The sequence below is a fragment of the Ovis canadensis genome, chromosome 9 (assembly GCF_042477335.2).
Source record: "Ovis canadensis isolate MfBH-ARS-UI-01 breed Bighorn chromosome 9, ARS-UI_OviCan_v2, whole genome shotgun sequence".
NCBI lineage: Eukaryota > Metazoa > Chordata > Mammalia > Artiodactyla > Bovidae > Ovis > Ovis canadensis.
Window position 1 is genome coordinate 25,671,431 of NC_091253.1, and position 18,259 is coordinate 25,689,689.

Below are 18,259 nucleotides of genomic sequence, written 5' to 3' on the forward strand. Positions count from 1 at the left end.
CCCGGACAGCGAGTGTCGGAACCCTTGGTCAGAAGAACAGACGGCGCTGGGGAGAAGGCAGAGGCAGACCTGCGCGGTGTGGCCGGGTGGCCGGGGGCACAGCCCTGCCCCTGTCCCTCAAACAGAAAAGCCGTCTGTGTGAGCCCCGCCACAGCACACGCGGCACCTGTGGGTGCCAGCTGTGCTCCCCGGGCCGGACACCGGGGGCAGAGAGCCAGGGCTGCTGCTGCCCTCCCTGCCCTTCCAGGGGGTGCAGCCGCCGCGCTGCCCTCTGCCTCAGTCTCCTCCCCTGTCTGGCCCGAAGCTCCCTCCCCCAGGGCCCTGGGACCAGGCTCCTCAGGGGGCTGGCGGGGGCGGGGAGGCAGCCCGCCCCACCCCGCCCCGCCCCCGCTGCCGCCTTGCCCAAAAGGAGCCCCGAGCGGGGCATGACGTCAGGCCCCAGGAAGGCGCGGTCGGTCTGCACAGCCTGGAGTAAGTGGCCCGTGGAGCTGCAGCGAGAGGCCAGCTTCTCTGCCAGCCGGAGACGGTGCGGTGAGTCCCCCTCAGGCAGGCGGGGCCTCCCCTCCCTGAGATGAGATGAGGTGGTCAGTGAAGGGTCCTCACGCCCCAGGCAGGCAGGGAGGCAGTGGGGCAGCTGCGGAGCAAGACTGGGAGGGAGAGAGCTCAGAGCTGGCAAGGGGCTTTGAGGTCCTGCCCTGCAGAGAGCCATTGTACAGACGGGAAAACTGAGGGCGAAGGTGAAGGTGCTGCAGCAGACCAGGCTGGGTGAGGGCCTGCTGCCCTGAGCCCCTCGGAGCCGCGGGGTTCAAGTCCCTCCTCTGGACTTCCTTCCTTCCTTGCCTCAGCGCTCTCGTGGACATCTACTGGGAGCCTCGATTTCCCCGTCTGGGTGGCCCCAGGGGCTGGGCCAAGGAAGGGGTCGGGGAACCCCAGAGGCACTGGACGAGCCCTGGGACCATGGCCACCGCGGTCCCCCTGCTGGGGCAGGGCTGAGCTTGAGGGATCTGTGGGGACAGGCTCCACGCAGGGCACACCCCCGCCACCCCGCAGCGCAGGTCCTAGGCCCAGCCTGGCCCTGCCCTCCCCTCAGAGGGCTGGAGAAACTGAGGCCTGGGGCCCACCCAGCCCCCAGCGTGGACCTTGCAGCTGGCACTGCCCCTGCCTGGCTCGCCGGCTGTGCCTGCCCTGAGAAGGCAGCAGAAACAGGGTCCCGAGGGGGGAGGGCCGGTTGGGAACTGGCCCGTGGCCAGGGCACTGGGCAGGGCGGACAAGGAGCAGCTGTGCATCCCAGGGCAGCACTGGGAACCAAAGGGACTGGGCTGGTGGCGGCGCGCACGGCCCTCGGATGGGCGGCTGAGGCTGCCTGGCGGCCCCCATATTCTTCTGCCAATATATACTCACTCTCAGCCAGAGGGTTGCCAGGACACCCTGAGCCCTCATGGCTGCGTGGCCGTGGACAAGTGACCGCCTCTCACTGAGCCTCGGGAACAGCAGAGGCTGCTGTTTCCAAGGCCTGATGTGTGGGGGAGGGAACCCAAAGTGTCCTGAGCACCTGCTGGGAGCCTGTCCGCGATGGCCTGATGCGATGAGTTGTGCATGCCCATCTTACAGATGAGGAAACTGAGGCTTGAAGAGCCCAATGGGGCTCTCAAATCATCCGCTGGTTTCTTAAGCCACAGCCCAGGCCCTGGCCCTCACGGCACTGCCGGTCCAGTAGGGGAAAGGCAAGAAACAAATAAATTTGAAGCAGTCGGGTGATGAGAGGGTTGCACAGGAAAGAAAGCAGGTGGAAGATGAAGGTGTGCAGGTGGCTGGGTGGTCCAGGAGGACCTTCCAGAGGAGGTGGCACTGGGGCCTGAAGCACGCTGGGGGATGCCGAGCCTGCTCTGCCTGCCTGCTCTCAGCACCCCCTCCGTGGAGCCCTGAGCACAGGAGCCTGCTCCCACCTCAGGGCCTTTGCACCTGCTGTTCTCATCCCACCACTCAGAGTGCTGCCTCCCCAGGTCCTCCTGAGGCCCTTCCTGTTCCTGACCAGCCAAAGTGGTCCCCCCAGCCACTCTCTAGCCTCCTCCCCCCACCCTGCCCCTGGCTGTTAGCTCCATAAGCTGGAACCAGATCTGCCTGAGGTCCTCCGGGCCCCCAGCACCAGGTTCAAGGCCAGGCCTGAATCCTCTGAAACGTGTGTTTCTCACAGTTCCCCTGATCTTGCCACTGAGCTGTGTGGCCTGGGGCAAGCTGCCAGAGCCCAGAACCCTGAACCTCGGAGCCCCTGGCACAGTGGGCCCTGGGGAGCCTCCGGTGGCATGCAGCAGGCGCAGGGCAGAGTTCAAAGCCCAGCCCCTCCACACCCAGCTGGGCAAGCCCAGATGGGCCACCTAACCTCTCTGTACCTCAGTTTCCCAACAGGCAAACTGAGGCCAGCCACACCAACATGGGGGCACCTTGGCAAGAGTTGTGAGACCCTGGAAAGGGTCGTCTCAGAGACAACCCATGAACTGTGGGGTTACGGCTTTGCCCTAGTAGAGGGGTGTCGGGAGCCCAGGAGGGGGTTGTGGGTGCCAGGAGCCTTCAGCAGGTGAGACAGGCAGAGGTGGTATGCCAGGTCGAGAGATTAGGCAGAGGCCAGGCGGGTGCAGCCGCAGATCCTGTCCCACCACCCCAGGGAGGCTGGCCTGGGGGAGACAGGCAGGTGCTACACCTCTTTCAGCATCAGGATGAAGTGAGGGGTGAACCAGGGTGGCAGGGAGGGCTGTCTGACATGCAGCAGGACCCCCACGAGTGGCGATGCCTGGGGCCGCCTGGCCCAGAGAAACTTGCATTTCCATTAGGGCCAAGACCTCAGCCAAGGGCTCCCAGACGGTGAGGTGTGAGGCTGAGTCAGGCGTGCTGGAGCCGGGTGCCCAGCGCCCAGCCACCCCAGGTAACCCTGTCCCTGAGCTGGGCGGAGGGAGCGCTGACCAGGACGAGGGCCTTGGTTCCAGCTAGTGCCCCCTGGGACCTTCTAGACAACCCAGAGCTAGTCTGGCCCCCTTGGGGCCTCAGTAAGGGCCCAGCCGTCCCTGGATGGAAGCAGCAGATGCTCAGACTAGCCAAAAACAGCAGGCCATGTTCTCAAGCAGATGCCATGAAACCAAGAATAATCAGCAAAATAAACAGGCAGGTGGTTCCTCCAGTAAGGGCTATTTTGGCCTTGGGAGGTTGTGAGGGTCACCCCGTCGAGGGCACAGGCATGTCCAGGTACTCCGTGTACCCAGAATCCGATTGCTCATGGACCCCAGGTCCAGAGACGCCCACCCCACTCTCATCCCACTCCTGCTGGGCCGGGAGCCAGTGGACCTGGCTTTGATTTCCCTCTCCATCAGTTTCACGCTGTGTGTCCTAGGGCGTGACACTCATCTCTCTGGGCCCCCACGTCCTTGTCTATAAAACCCAGGACTGCCGTGTGGGTGCAGAGTGTCTGACGGCGACTGGCCCATAGCTGATGTTCCAGGCACCTTGGTGGGGAAGGCTGGGCCTGTCCTCCACACCGCGCCTCCTGGCTCCAGGTGTGGGCGCTGCAGGAAAGACACGGGATCGTGGGGCACACGCCCAGGCAGCTACCTATTGCCTGGGGCCGAGGCCAGGGCCCCTGGCTGCCCTGGTCCCGTATGCAGCAGGATGGGAGGCAGCCAGGCTATGGGCTTGGCATCCGCTAGGCAGCTGGGCAGCTAGAGGACACACAGGTCCAGCAGCATGGATTCGAGAGAAACCGAGATGGGTCAGGATGAATACCCCCTGGGACACTGGTGGGAGGTCAGAGTGGCTCAGGCCCCCTTCACGGTTTCTGGGCAGTTACTGGCACCCTGAGACTCTGGGTCTTGGCCTGTGTTTCTGGACACACAACAAAGACGCAAAAGCTGTGAGGGGCAGCAGCGGGCACGGCCCTCCGTCGGTGCCCTGGGCGTGGGCACTTGGGGTGACGGTCAGGCTGGATAGAAAGGGAGCCCCAGGAGGGGCAGGGTCAGGTAACTTAGGAAAAGATGCTTATTCCCTGGGAGCTTCACAAAGGCTCTGAGGAGCTGTGCCCTGAGAACCTGGGGTGACCTGGGCCTCTCCCCAAAATGGGCAGGCAGGCCCAGGTGGACCGCCATTCAGGTGGGAGGCCAGGGGTCTCCAGCACGGCCGCTGTCGTCACTAGGCATCTTCCATGCAAGGGCACCTGAAGCTGTGTATCCACCCAGCACCCCCAGCTGTCCTGACGACGCCATCTGTTGGATGCTCACCTGTCCATTTAAAACACCAATCCCAGAATCACAGTCACCAGGACTGAGGCTCTGGGACTTGAACCAAATACCACTGATGTGCGCCAAGGGCCCGGGGGAGGGAGAATGACAGGGATCCTCGGGCCCGACTGTCAGGGGGCGCTGGGTGGGCTTCCTGGAAGAGGTGTTAACCCTGCTCAGCTGGGACGACTGACGGTAGTGAAGGTGGAGCTGAGGGCAGAAGCCAGTTCAGGCGCTGGGACGCTGAGTGGGCTCCAAAGGGGCTCGGCCAGGCAGGGAGGGCCCCGAACAGCCTGGGTGAGAAAGGGGCCTCGTCCTGCTGGCCCTGAGGACTCCCGCAGGGGTTCACTCAGCCAGAGAGAAAGATGGATGCTGCTCTGTGCCCGGCCGTCCTGGGCGCTGGAGGAACCAGCCCACCTGAATTGCTTGCAGTCAGGACAGTGGGGCAGTCCTGGGCTGGAGGGAGCCAGGGAAGAACACCCAGGAGAGCAGGCCGAGGAGGAGAGAGAAGTCTTCCTGAGGAGCTGGGGCCTGGAGGAGGCCCTGGAAGTGTCAGGAAAACTGCAGGGGTGGGAGACGGGGCGGCGTGGGAAGGGCACGGAGGTTGAGGGGTGCCTGAGGTGTCCTCTTTTGGTTGAGGTGCAAGGAAACAGGGGTAGGGTTCCCCTAGCTTTGCTCAGAACCTCAGGCTTTTCCCAGGGAGGACCCCTGCCTCCGCAGCCACATCTCTGTAGGCTAGTTGTGGCCAGATGCCTGAGGGTAGGGGCGTATCAGGGAGGACAAGAAAACCTTCACCCCCCCCCACGCTTCCCCAGAGGGAGAGGGGGAGCAGAGCACCCCACCTGCTCCCTGCCCCACCCCTCCACACCTGCACCAGGGGCTCAGTCTCAGCGAAGGCCCACAACAGCCCCGAGAGGCAGCGTAATGCAACCGTTTCAGTCCCCATGTCACAAGAGAAGAGACCAAGGCTCGGAGAGAACCCCTGCAGGGCGACCCCGCAAGGTCGCCTCTGGCCAGGAGCCTGCCTCCCTCTAAGCTGTATCTGAGCACCCAGGCTCTTCGCAGTGTTCAGCCTCGGTTTCCTCTGCATGAGTAGAGGAGGCCAGGAGCCAGTGGGTGAGGAGGTACCACCACTGGCGTCCACAGATGCCACGCACCCACTTGGAAGCTGCAGAAAGAAGGTGCTGCGGCTACATCACTGTAGGCAGGGAGGCGGAGGCTCAGAGAGGTCAAGCAACACCGGGGCAACCGAGGGTGAGTGGGGACCGGCCCCCAGCCCGCACCTCCTCCACTGGTTACTCTTCTTGTTCAGTTGCTCTGTTGCGCCCGACTCTTTGCAGACTTGTGGACTGCAGCACACCAGGCTTCCCTGTCCTTCACTATCTCCTGGAGTTTGCTCAAACTCACGTGCATTGAGTCAGTGATGCCATCCAACTGTCTCATCCTCTGTCGCCCCCTTCTCCTCCTGCCCCCTGCTGAGTACTGTCACTTTTCATATATCCCCTGCAATGCCCACCCAGCCCCTGCCCACCCTCAGCTGTCTAGCACTAGCTGTGACATCGCATGCCAGGTGTGGACAGAGGGGTGAGGGGCCACGGTGGAGAGAGAGTGAGGCGGCCCGAGCCTGGAGGGCTGGCAGGAGCGTGGGTTGCGGCGGGGCGAGGCTGATGCTGAGCCTCTGGGGGTGCGGGGGGCGCTCGGCTCAGGGCTCGGGGGTCCGCCGAAAAGACTCAATTGACCAAAGTGGATTCAGGGGGTGGGGGCCCGTCCCGTGGCACCTCAAGGAGTACGGGGAGCAGAGGCAGTGGAGACCAGGGGCGCAGAGATGGAGTGTCCTCCCTGAGACCAGGTGGGGCAGAGGCTGCTTAGCCCAGACACTCCCAGCCCGGCCCCTTCCCAGCCCCAGACCGGGGAGGGCCCCAGGCCATGGGTTCATGGGGCCACAGCCGGTCCACCGCCACAGGGTCCAGGGTCTCACCGTTCAAGTTCCTCATCTTGCAAAGCAAAAGAGATGCCCAGTAGGTGCCCCAGGGAGTGGTCACTGCGTGTTCTCGCCGTGAGAGGTGCGTGCTGAGGTGGGTCAGTGGGCTGGCACAGTGGGGGTCTGATCACACAGAGACAGGCAGACTCAGCAGCAGGCAAAGGGGAAGAGCTGAGGGTGTAGGAAGCCAGGGCCAACAGCCCAGGCTGCGGCCACAACCCGGGTTGCACCGACAGATTCGCAGATTCCTGGTGTTGCAGGACAGAGCTCCGTGTGTGAGCAGGGTCTGCGCCCGAGGTGGGGCCCAAATGCTGCTCAGACTCTCGCACCTATGCATCAGCGTGCGCTTGACGGACGCCCCCCATCCTCACCTGCCTGCTTCCGCAGTCCCGGGCCTGCAGCCCCGGGCCCGCCGCCCAGGCCCGCAGCCTTCAGCGAGCTGCTGGCCCGCGTGCGAGCCTGTCCCTGGGGACTGTCCCGGGAGGGCGGGCTCCCCGGGGCCGGCGTCATCCTGTGACTGTCTCCCAGAGGAAACATCCTGTGATGTTTATCTGTCTCGGACCATGACACGGACGCAGACCCCGTGCAGACACATTAGTGAACTGAAAGCACGTGGAAGGGAAGTCAAAAATCAGTCTGCCGCGTGTCCGGGCCAGCTCCGCACTCCCCTGGGTCTTGGCAGGGCTTCTGATTTTTCACAGGAGTGGAGGGACACGTTGGAGGCACTGCTCTTCTTCCTGGGGTCCTGGAGCCCCAGTGTCCTGGGGATGAGGCCCGCAGCCCCACGGCCCAGCCTCGTGACATCCCCTCGCTGCCCACTCATGCCTACAGAGTCTCTCCCTGCCCCAGACATCCTTCTCACTCCCCAGCTCCCTGAACTGCCTGCCAATGGGCCAACACATCCAAGGGCCCTGTGTGCCGGGGGCTGGGGACCCCAGGCAGAGGACAGTTCTCCCAGAGCACCCCGTGAGTGGAGGCCTGGGTCCACTCGTGCCAGAGGAGACCCGAGGGGCCAGCCACAGTCCTGGGCAGCATCGGACTCTTCCTAGCCGCCTCCAAGGGTCAGCACATGCCCAGGGCCAGGGTCCCAGAGGCGGAGGTTCAGCTGGCGCCACTTCTCTGAGTGGAGGATAAAGGTGGCCTGCCCTGCCAGGGCCTCCCTCTAGGCTGGGTTGGGACCTGAGCCTTGGCTAGCAAGTGCTTCCCTGCCCTGCCCACCCGCTCCGGACTGGGCTTTCGGTCCCCAGTCCCCCAGCAGGCTGGACTTCTGCTGGATGAAAGCTGCCAGAAGGAGCCTGCTGCCCGAGGAGGGGCAGTAGCCAGCCAGGGGAGTGGGCAGCGGGCGGGCTGTTCACGCAGACGCCTCGCTTCCCTTGGTCACCACGACTAGGGGCATCTTCCCTCCCCCTACAGCTGGGGAGGAACACTCTACCAGGGACCTCCCCCGTGTCCCCCTCTCCTCCCTGTTTCTCCCCAAAGCCTTCTCCTTTCTCCTGAAAAAGCCAGAAATGTCCTTATTTGGAGGATCAGCCAGTCCAGGGTTGGGGTGAGAGCCTGTTAACCCTTCATTTATAAACAAAGGAATAAATCTCAGCAAGTTAAACAGCTCAGCAGGAACATAAACAGAGTGGGCGGCTGCAGCCCCCCACCCACCCCCAAGCCCGAGTCTAGGCCAGCAGGCTGGGATTGCGGCGTTTATTTAACTCACGCCCTGCTGCTGCTGCTGCTGGGACCCGGCTCCAGGCTCCAGCTGCAGTGAGCCACCCCATGTGAGTCTCCGAGACAGCAAAGGTGGCCGTATCTCCAGGCTGGAAAGAAAGCGGGGTGGCCAGGGGCTGACTCTCAGCCCCCTCAATCCCAGGCCCTTGGGCAAAAGACCCATATGAGGACCCTCACCCAGGGCACTGACCTGGTGCCAGCCGTGGAGGAGGTGAGAACGGTTGGGTGGCCTGGAGGACAGGGGCCGGGATGCACGGGCGTGGGGACTTGGGGCTGGGCTGGCCGTGGGCACAGCTCTCGCCGGGCAGAACTTTGCTTTGTTTGGTACCCACTAGTGTGATGCTCTGCTTCCCTGGTGGCGCAGACAGTAAAGAATCCGCCTGCAATGCGAGACACCTGGGTTCGATCCTGGGCCGGGAAGATCCGCTGGAGAAGGGAACGGCAACCCACTCTAGTATTCTTGCCTGGAGTATCCCATGGATGGAGGAGCCTGGCAGGCTATAGCCTGTGGGATCCCAGAGAGTCAGACACGACTGAGCGACTTTCACTCACTCAGTGACGCACTGAGCCCTGCTGTGCTCAGTTAATCCTCCCAGCAGCTCTGCAGTCCCAGTGATACAGACTGGGGACTCACCGTGAGACACAGAGAGGTTAAGTGACTTAGCTAAAGTTGCACAGCGAGTGAGGGAAGAACTGGTCTGGAGACAAGGCTCACACAGCACACACTTGGCCTTCATCTTACCTGTTGCCACACTGGCCGCCTTTGTCTTGTCTCAGTCCTGGTGACAGTCTTGCAAGGCTTTTCATCTCCCGCGACAGCGAGGAGCAGGTTCAGAGCATTAGCATGCGGCTAAAGCTCCACGCTGGCAAGTGCCAGGGCCAGGCCAGGGAGAGGTACGACGACAGAAGTGTCGGGGTGCTGGGTGGGCAGCCGAGCCAGGTGGGGTCCAGCCTCCGAGCAGGGCTCCAATAACCCCAGGGTAACCCGGTCTCCTTCCTTCCAGGCCGGGGGAGCGCTGGCCACCATCATGCCCTCCATGGCTCCCACGGGGCCCTCAGCTGGGGCGGCCCCCAACGCCACAGCGGCACCGGCGGCGGCGTGGACCAACGTCAGCCTGCCGGAGATGCCCCTGTTCCACCGGTTTGCCCAGCTGGACGAGCAGCTGCACGCCACCTTCCCGGGCCTGTGGCTGGCGCTGATGGCAGTGCACGGCGTCATCTTCCTGGCAGGGATGGTGCTCAACGGGCTGGCACTCTATGTCTTCGGCTGCCGCACCCAGGCCAAGACGCCGTCGGTCGTCTATACCATCAACCTGGTGGTGACCGACCTGCTGGTGGGCCTGTCCCTGCCCACGCGCTTCGCCGTCTTCTACGGCGCCCGCGGCTGCCTGCGCTGCGCGCTGCCGCACGTCTTCGGCTACTTTCTCAACATGCACTGCTCCATCCTCTTCCTCAGCTGCATCTGCGTGGATCGCTACCTGGCCATCGTGCGGCCCGGCGGCTCCCGCCGCTGGCGCCAGCCGGCCTGCGCCAGGGCCGTGTGTGCCTTCGTGTGGCTGGCCGCTGGCGCCGTGACCCTGTCCGTGCTGGGCGTGACGAGCGCCGGCGGCCCCTGCTGCCGCATCTTCGCGCTGACTGTCCTGGAGTTCCTGCTGCCGCTGCTGGTCATCAGCGTGTTCACCGGCCGCATCGTGTGCGCGCTATCGCGGCCCGGCCTGCTGCGCCAGGGCCGCCAGCGCCGCGTGCGGGCCATGCAGCTGCTGCTCACCGTGCTGGTCATCTTCCTCGTGTGCTTCACGCCCTTCCACGCTCGCCAGGTGGCCGTGGCTCTGTGGCCCGGCGTGCCGCGCCGCGCCAGCCTCGTGGCCTATCATGTGGCTGTGACCCTCAGCAGCCTCAACAGCTGCATGGACCCCATCGTCTACTGCTTCGTCACCAGCAGCTTCCAGACCACCGTCCACGGCCTGTGTGGCCGGCGTGGAGCAGAGTGCGAGCCCAACGGCTGCGACATGGTCAGCGTGCACAAGAGCTCCAAGAGCTCAGCCCACCATCACATCCTCGGGGACAGAGCTCGAGCCGTCACGCAGGCCCTGCCTAACAGGCCCGACGCTTAGTCAGCAGGACGCTGCAAGGGGGCCAAATGTCGGGACCGGGCTGGGCAGGCCAGGTCAGAGACAGTACAGGTATCTGCTCTACTAGAGTGGCAGATTGGGTTCACCTTGATCGATTAGTGATGGCTGCCCAGTGCCCTTCCTGGACATAGGGTCAACGGCCACTGTGCTATGATTGACTGGCAATGTCTGCCACGGGCTCTAGAGAGGACGTGGCGGACTGAATGCTTATTATTTGCCATCCCTAGGGTATATGTTGTGTCCACTGAAGACCCAGAGGGGTAGCCAGGAGCTGGCTTCCCACTTGGATCATTCTACCCCCGGAAAGGGTTCCTGCAAAACAGGGACAGAGACTTTTAAGGTATTAGGAATTTCAAAGAGGGTTTAAAAGGTGACCTAAAGAGGTCCCCTCCCCACCTCTCCCCCATCATCTCCCTGCCCCACAGAGGCAGAGAGCTAGAACAGAAGAGAAGGGGACGCAAGTGTCACGTGAGCAGACGAGAGGGGTTCACCTCTGCAGGGCCCACTTGAGGCACCCGTGAGTCACTCAGAAAGACAGGCCGACCCCATGGGGCGCTCCGCTGTGAGCACCGTGCTATCTGGGCTAACACTTGCACCCTACAAAGGAGACACTGTTCTCTACCCCACGCCAGGGGAGGAGCTGAGTGGCACACGCAGGTGCCCTGGCTGGGCGGTGGGCAAGGCAGAATCAAAAGCCAGCCCCACCTCCTCCAGCGCCCCCGTGCCTGCCCCATGGACACAGCTCACATCTTCCCAAAGCGCCCCCCACCCCTGCTCCAGGGACCATCTCGGAAGACCCTGCCTGCTGGCCCAGGAGGGCAGTAGACTCCCAGCCCCATCCTGTGGATGCGAGACCAAGGTCAAAGACAGACTTGAACACAGGCCTGCTGGCCTACGGCCACATCTGGCCACGCACAGAGCCCTGTTCTCCCTCTTGTCTGGCTCATCATGCCTCCCTGCCTTTCCTGCATGCATGCGTGCTAAGTCACCTCAGTTGTCTCCGACTGTTTGCAACTCCGTGAACTGTAGCCCCCCAGGCTCTTCTGTCCAAGGGACTCTCCAGGCAAGAATACTGGTGTGACCATGCCCTCCTCCGGGAGTTCTTCCTGGCCCAGTGTCTCTTAAGTCTCCTGCATTGCCAGGAGGGTTCTTTGCCACTAATGCCACCTGGGAAGCCCCTACCTTTCCTGAGAAGGACTGGTCACCTCCTCTGAGCTGGACTCCAGGATCGCCCCCACGTGCCTTCTGTTGAGTGTTCAAGCTCCCATGAGCCCTCTCTAGACTGCTGTTTCAGGGGAGGATGCCTGTTTTGAGAGAGGAGCTCTGGGCTTCCCAGGCACCTCTAGCCACCAGGCTCCACCCTCACACGTGGCCACCACTGAAACAGGTGAGATGGAATTTGGCCCCAGATTTGTCCCTTGCCTGCAAAGTCCTACAGGATCGGTGGCTCCAGGCAGAGTCCCCTGTCCCCCAAGATCAAGGCCCTGGTGCGAGCCTGGGTAGGAGGCAGGAGGACAATTTGTATCCCCATATATCAGATGGGAGGGAAAGGACCTTTCCAGGGTTATAGAGTGAGTACTCAGGCCAGACTGCGCGGCCAGTACAATCAGCTGGAGCCCCGCGGGGTCAGGGCCTGTGACCTCAGACCTTGTGGGAAGGCTAGGGTGGGGGTGCTGGAGCCTGAGGGAGTCCAGGGCTTGCTCAGTGGGGTGGTAGGGATGCTGGGCGCAGATGCTCACAAAGCAAAGGGGCATGGTGGTCAGCATTAGCACCAACATCCTTGGCCCTTCCTGGGTGCCGGGCACAGTGTGGAGCCTCCCCCCACCTCCCAGCTCAGAGCGGGCCCCTGACGCCCCAGGTTCCAGGGCTGCACGGGGCACAGAAGGGGCCTGGCTCTCGGGAAAGGAGGACACAGGAGTGGGCTGTCTGTCCCGCGAAGCCCGTGGTGACAGTGATGCTGGCCCCAGGGAGCGGCACTAACGGTGGGCTCAGGCAGGGAGGCTCCGACAGCTTTACTCTCCCAGGCCTGCGAGCTGGCCTCTGGGCAGTCACACAGAGGAGGGAAGGTCCGTGCCCAGTGCTTGTCCCAGCCCAGCACCACCTGTGGCCTTTCCTCCACGGTCAGAGTCCAGATCAATGCCAGGTTCTCACTTTAATTCATACTAGAGAGTGAATGGCTGACACTAGGTGACTTTTGTGCTTGGGGGTGGAGGGGTTGCAATTCTTCTGGGACAATCCCCGCCTCTAGGAGGAGGGGGCCTCTCGGCAAACACTGATTGGGCACCTGCTGGGTCCCAGGTCTGTCCCACCCCGCTTCACACGCGCTGTCTCACTAATCCCCACCACATGTGGAGGTAAGAGCCCAAGGAAGAACTGGGATCCAGATTGGGCTTGGCCAAGCCCCCCTCCCCTTGTCCCACATGTGAAATCCCACCGTCCGGCCTGGGCTCCTCGGGGACTGGAAGACCATGGGGACGCAGGAGGCCAGGGCCCCGGCTGAGCCTTCCACCACCCTAAGAGTAGTCTGATGGCATCGTGCAGAACCCTCGCTCACTGGCCTCAGTTTTCCCCACTCTCCACTTCTCCCCCTCCTTGGCCTTGCATCTGGCGGGCAGGGGGCTGGGGGCGAGAGGTTCACCACACACAACTTTGTCTGAGCCCCTACCACTTCCTCAGACACTTGCTCCCTCCTCCTGATGGCTGGCTCCCTCCCACTGCAGCGTCCTCCACAGGGACACAGGCCCCAGGCGCCTCCAGAGGCCAGACTTGTTCCCACGAGGGCTGGGGTGTGAAGCCTCCGCACCATCCTCTACATGGCCTCCCTTCCCAGATTTCTGAGAAGCCCAAGTGACGTGAGGTGGCCTGTGTATTTATATCTGATGTAAACAGTCTCCTCGACGAGGCTTCCTCATCCTGAATTAAAACTGTTTATTCAAATCTGTGCCCTTGACTCAGCGCCCTGGCTGGCAGGCAGGGGTCGCCGAGAGGCACTGAGCCAGGTGGGGCCCCCCGCGTACCCCCTAGCATTGCTCACTATCCTGTGGCTGGGTGGTGGTGGTGATGGGGTCGAGGTTTTGCCATCGCTGCTGGGGGCAGGTGCCAGAGCCTCTCTAAAGGGTGAGGGTCGGAGGGGATACAGGTGGTACAGTGTGGGCAGCGTGTGGGGCAGTAGCTGTGTGCCACCCTGGCACACACAGACCAGCAGGGTGAGCGTCCTCACTCCACCTTGGCCCCCGCTCTGCCTGCCCAGGGAGAGAACATAGACCTGGGCAGGTTAGCCAGACTGTCCACAGCATCCAACCAGATCCCTGAAGGCACGAGGGCAGGGGAGGGGAGGGGTCGGCGGGTCAACAATGAGGGAGGGACTGTGGTGCCGCTCCCAGAGCGGATTTACGAAGCAAGCGCCTCCGAACCTCCACGAAGCCTGAGTGTTCACCCCCATCTCCCGGAGAGGGAAACTGAGGCTCCAGGTGTCCAGGAGGGGGCTCGAACGTGAGCTCCAGGCTCACACGCAGCCCAGGAAGCGAGGGTGAGGAGGGCACTGCCTGGGTGGGGGTCATCACTCTCGCTGTCTGGCACCCTCGGAGGCCGGAGGCGTCTAGAGGTAAATATTAGGGCCTGTTTAGATTAAGCTCCATTAATAGCAGGAAATGTCCCCGGGCGCCCGCCCCGGCTTCCTGGAGGCCTCTGATGCTTGAGCAGAGGCGGGGGGGGGGCCTGCAGAAATGGGTGTCCCACCGATGTCCTGGCTTACACCCAGTCCTCACCACCCCCGCCCCCACCCCACCCCCAGTCCCTCCGGAGGCTCAGTGTCCACCCGCCCCCGCTGCCCTCCCCTCCTCAAGCCCCAGGCAGGGGACCTCAGGCAGCCGTGGCTGTGAGGGGGACCTCTGAATGAGCTGAAGACACCCATGGGGCTGGTCACCCCCCAACACCGTCCCACCCGCTGGGGCAGGCCCCATGCCCCAGGGGTCTGTGTTCCCAGTTTGCAGAGGAGAAAACTGAGGCTGGATGATGGAGTGGGGGCAATCCGAGGCTACACAATGCCGCCTTAAAAACGGAGCTAGAACGCCCCACCCAGACCTGCGTGACCCCGGGGCCAGGGCCCCCACCACCTCCTGAAGCCCTGGGAGGAGCCAGGAAAGCTGTGGGCCAGGGAGGTGGGCCCCATCAGCGGGATGCCAGCAAACAGGAGGGCGCCCCGGTGCTGCGGGAGGGCTCCCTGTGCTCAGGGGCTGGGCAGACCTGAGGAAATGCGCCCCCTTCCCTGCCACCAGCCTCGGGCCCTGCTGTCTCCCTGGGCTGCCCATCACCCCCGCTCCCACCGACTCCACTGGCAGGAGGAGGGCATGGGGCTCGCTCACAGCCTCCCTGGGGCACCTGTTCTTTTCCAGGCCTCAGTCTCCGCAGGCCCACTGCCCTGCCAGTCTGCCCAGGACAAACCCCGACGGTCCTCCTTATGGGTCCCTCCCCCAGGGCCCCAGGGCCAGCACCCATCCCACTGCAGGACAGACCACAGGGCCCAGCTGCGCCCTCCAGAGTGGCTGCCTGCCCACCAGCACCCTTAGTCCCTTGCTGAGCCCTCAGGAACTGAACTCTCCCACCCCTGTTTCATCCTGGTTCCCCAGATGATGCCCACACTCTGCACTTCATAGGGCCCAAGGGAGCCTGCAGCCTGGTGGGAGCTCAGAGCCCCCTACCACACCACATGGGACCAGCCAAGTAGATGCAGCCTGGAGGGCTTCTTGGAGGAGGAGATGCTCAAGGTTCTTCCCTCCTGGTCCTCACCTGGCCGGCCTGGCTTCCAGCTCTCCGAGGTGGGCCTCTGCTGAGGTTGGGGTGTTGGGAAAGTTTTCAAACATCAAGTGCCCGACAGGTTGGCAGGGCCAGGGCCTTTCAGCCCCACATCACAGATGAAGAAACTGACGCCCAGGGAGTGTGTGGACAGAAGCCGATGCACTGGAACCGCACACGCTCATCGCAGCCCAACTCACCCGCGAGTCTGGTGACTCTGGGACTCCTCCAAGCCTCGGCTCTGCCCCCCATAACAGGGGCCTGCTCCCCAGACCACAGGTGTCCCCTGAGCTGAGACCAGAGACAGCTCTCACCAGGCTTGAGACAAGGCCTAGGGGTCCCTCCAGGTCCCCTTGCCCACTCTGGGCCCCAGTTGCCTCGTCTGTCATCTGGAACTCAGAACGAACAGCGCCCGGGGTGTTAGACCCTCAGCTCCCAGGTCAGCGAGGACTGAAGTGGGAAATGCTCCATGCCTCTGAACCAGCCTGAGGCTCTGCTCGCCCCGCCCTGTAGCCCCTCAGCTTCTCGGAGCCCAGTCTTGGGCAGAGAGGTGACCTCATGAGACCTAGGATCCCCAGTCACCCACCAGGGGCACCCCATGGCAGAGTGGGGGCTCCTGATGGGGGTCCAGATGGAAGTAGGGGTGAGGCGTGACCTCGGTGTGCACACCCAGAGGCCATGGGGGGTGAAATGCACCTGTGTACCCCAGGGCCTGGCGACCTGCGGCCTGGGGACCTGCTTTGTGGAGGAGTTCTGGGGCCTGCGAGGGTCTGCCCAGCCCACCCACCCCCATGGGCACCGCTCCCAGTGGCCTGCTGGGGACTGAGGGTCAGGTTCTAGTGCTCGGGGTGCAGTCCAGGGTTCTGAACCCCGCTCCACCATTTCTCCAGAGCAAACCCGTGGGGCACAGCTTCTGGGACCTTAATGCCTGAGGCTGATGGAGTTGGTGCCACAGCCCAACCCCAGGGCAGGGGTAACATGGTGACCCACCTGCGTCAGGCCGCTCGGCCACACCGGCCTCTCCAGCCACGGGCAAGACACAGTGTCCACGCGCCTCAGTTTCCTTCCCTTCTGCCAAAGGGTGTGTGCGTGTGTGTGTAATATGTGTGTGTGCGTTATCGTGTGTCTATGTGTGTCTGGATGTGTGTATCTGTGTGAATGCATGTTGCACCCTTCTGTTTTGTCTATGTGTACGTGTGTGTGTGTGTACTATGTGTGTGCTGTTGGGTGTCTGTGTGTGTGCACCTGTGTAAATGTATGTGTTGCGTCCACATGTTTTGCTTATGTAAACATGTGTACTTGTGTGTGTGTCCATTGTGTGTCTATGTACATGTGTGTGCACTGTTGTGTCTGTATGCACGTATGAGTGTATCTGTGTGAGTGTATACGTGTGCTGTGTCCATATTTTTGTCTAAATACACACATGTAAGTGTGAATGTGCATTGTGTGTGTGTAATATGTATGTATCTCTTCCCACAGTACTCAGCAGTCAATAATTAGTGATTAAACGGAGCCAAGGGCTTCCCTTCTGGCTCAGCTGGTAAAGAATTCGCCTGCAATGCAGGAGCCTTGGGTTCGATCCCTGGGTCGGGAAGATCCCCTGGAGAAGGGAAAGGCTACCCATCCCAGTATTCTGGCCTCAAGAATTCCATGGACAGTAAAGTCCATGGGGTCGCAGGAGTCAGACATGACTGAGCGACTTTCACTTTCACCTTCTTGGGAAAAGAAATAATGAAGACCTTCTTGGGCTTCCCTGGTGACTCAGTAAAGAATCTGCCTGCAATGCAGAAGACCTGCGTTCCATCCCTGGGTTGGGAAGGTCCCCTGCAGGAGGGCATGGCAACCCACTCCAGTGTTCTTGCCTGGAGAACCCCCTGGACCGAGGAGGCTGGCGGGCTGCAGTCCATGGGGTCGCAAAGAGTCGGGCACGCCTGAGTGACTAAGCAGAGCACCAACCGAGCCAACGAAGGAAATGGGGCCTCCCTGAGGGAGACCCCAGCACACCCACTCATTTCCCTCCGTTCCTTCACAGCGTCCCCTGCCTTCCTGTGCCAGGTGTGACCTGAGGGCCTCCCTCCCACAGGACCCCTGCCCTCCCCTTCCACGTGGGTGTGCACACACACATGTGCACAGGCACACACTGGTCACAGGGACTGAGACTCCTCCGTCCTCTCTCATCCCTCTGCGTGAAGCCCTGTCTTTGACATTCTGGCCTCAGGCAGGCAGGACTCCTGCGTTCTCCAAGCTGTCGATGATCTCGGTGGAGGCCTCCCAGGCTTGGCCCCAGCCCCTTCGGCGGATTCCCTGGGAGGGTCCATTGGATGGAGGCGTCTGGGGGGCTATGGCCACCAGGTGGCGCTGCTGGCCTGGGAGAGGCACCCGAGGTGGCTGCCGCCCGCCGGGACCTCCTGATCGCCTCTGCCATCTGATCCTTGCAGGGCAATCCTGGAAGGCTGCCTGGAGGAGCTACAGCTCCCTTATCCCCCGGGGAGAAGAGTGACACTGCCCCAGGAAGCCCCTGACCCCTTCAACTATTCAAGGCAGCCCCTCATTCCAGCCAGGGAAGAGGCTGGGTGGGGCAGTCAGGGACGGGAAGGAGCAGACAGTGAGCCAGCCCCTCTCGGTGGGCTTGGAACAAGGCCAACGACTCCACGACACATGGGAACGCTGGCATCTGTGGGCAGCTGGGGCTCCCCTGAGACCCTGCCTCCTCCTCCAGCGTGTGATCCAGGGAAGCTAAAAGCCCCTCAAGGCCATATGCGATCCCCAGGTTCAGAACCTCATTCACTGTCTCATGAGCCCAGAGAGGGTCAGACAGCTGCCCCAAGTCACACAGCCTGGCAGTCGAGCAGAAGAGAATCGTGACCAAGGGCTGGGCTGTCCAGACAAGCAGCACTGGGCGTGTCGAATCACAGTGCTGCCACCAGCCCCAAAGCCAGGCAGGGAGGAAGTAGGAATGGACAGACAGGCGGACGCTAGGGACCGTGCCCTGGGTCTGAGTCTCTGCCTGGCCAGGCAGAGGGGACAGGCCCTGTACTGGATGCAGAGCGCAGTGACCCTAGGCCCTGGCCCGACAGCTGGGTTGTGCCACTGCCCGTAGCCCAACCTGCCCACAGCCCATCCACTCCATGGCCCCTCGGAGCAGGCAGCCGCCCCCTCCCAGGCTCACTGAGGAGAGCAGCCCAACCCCCAGGGGTGGCTCAGGGCCTGGGTTCCTGAAGACAAGGTGTCAGGTGGACTAGCCTCTCCTGACATGCCTCATCGCGCTCTGGAGGAAGCTAGGGTCAGGGTTCCCAGGGCCAAGACCCTTGGAGAGCCTCACGGAACAAGGGCCGGCCTGTCCCTCCCTCGGACATGTATTCCCTTTTATT

The 18,259-nt window shown here is 62.7% G+C and overlaps 1 protein-coding gene across 1 annotated transcript; it reads left to right on the forward strand.

Annotated features, from left to right (window-relative positions):
• Positions 1 to 446: 446 nt before the first annotated feature.
• On the forward strand, positions 447 to 13,031 carry GPR20 (G protein-coupled receptor 20). Its single transcript, XM_069600866.1, has 2 exons — positions 447 to 531; positions 8,967 to 13,031. The coding sequence occupies exon 2, from the start codon at positions 8,991 to 8,993 to the stop codon at positions 10,074 to 10,076; it is 1,086 nt and encodes a 361-aa protein (XP_069456967.1). The 5' UTR covers positions 447 to 531; positions 8,967 to 8,990; the 3' UTR covers positions 10,077 to 13,031.
• Positions 13,032 to 18,259: the final 5,228 nt, after the last annotated feature.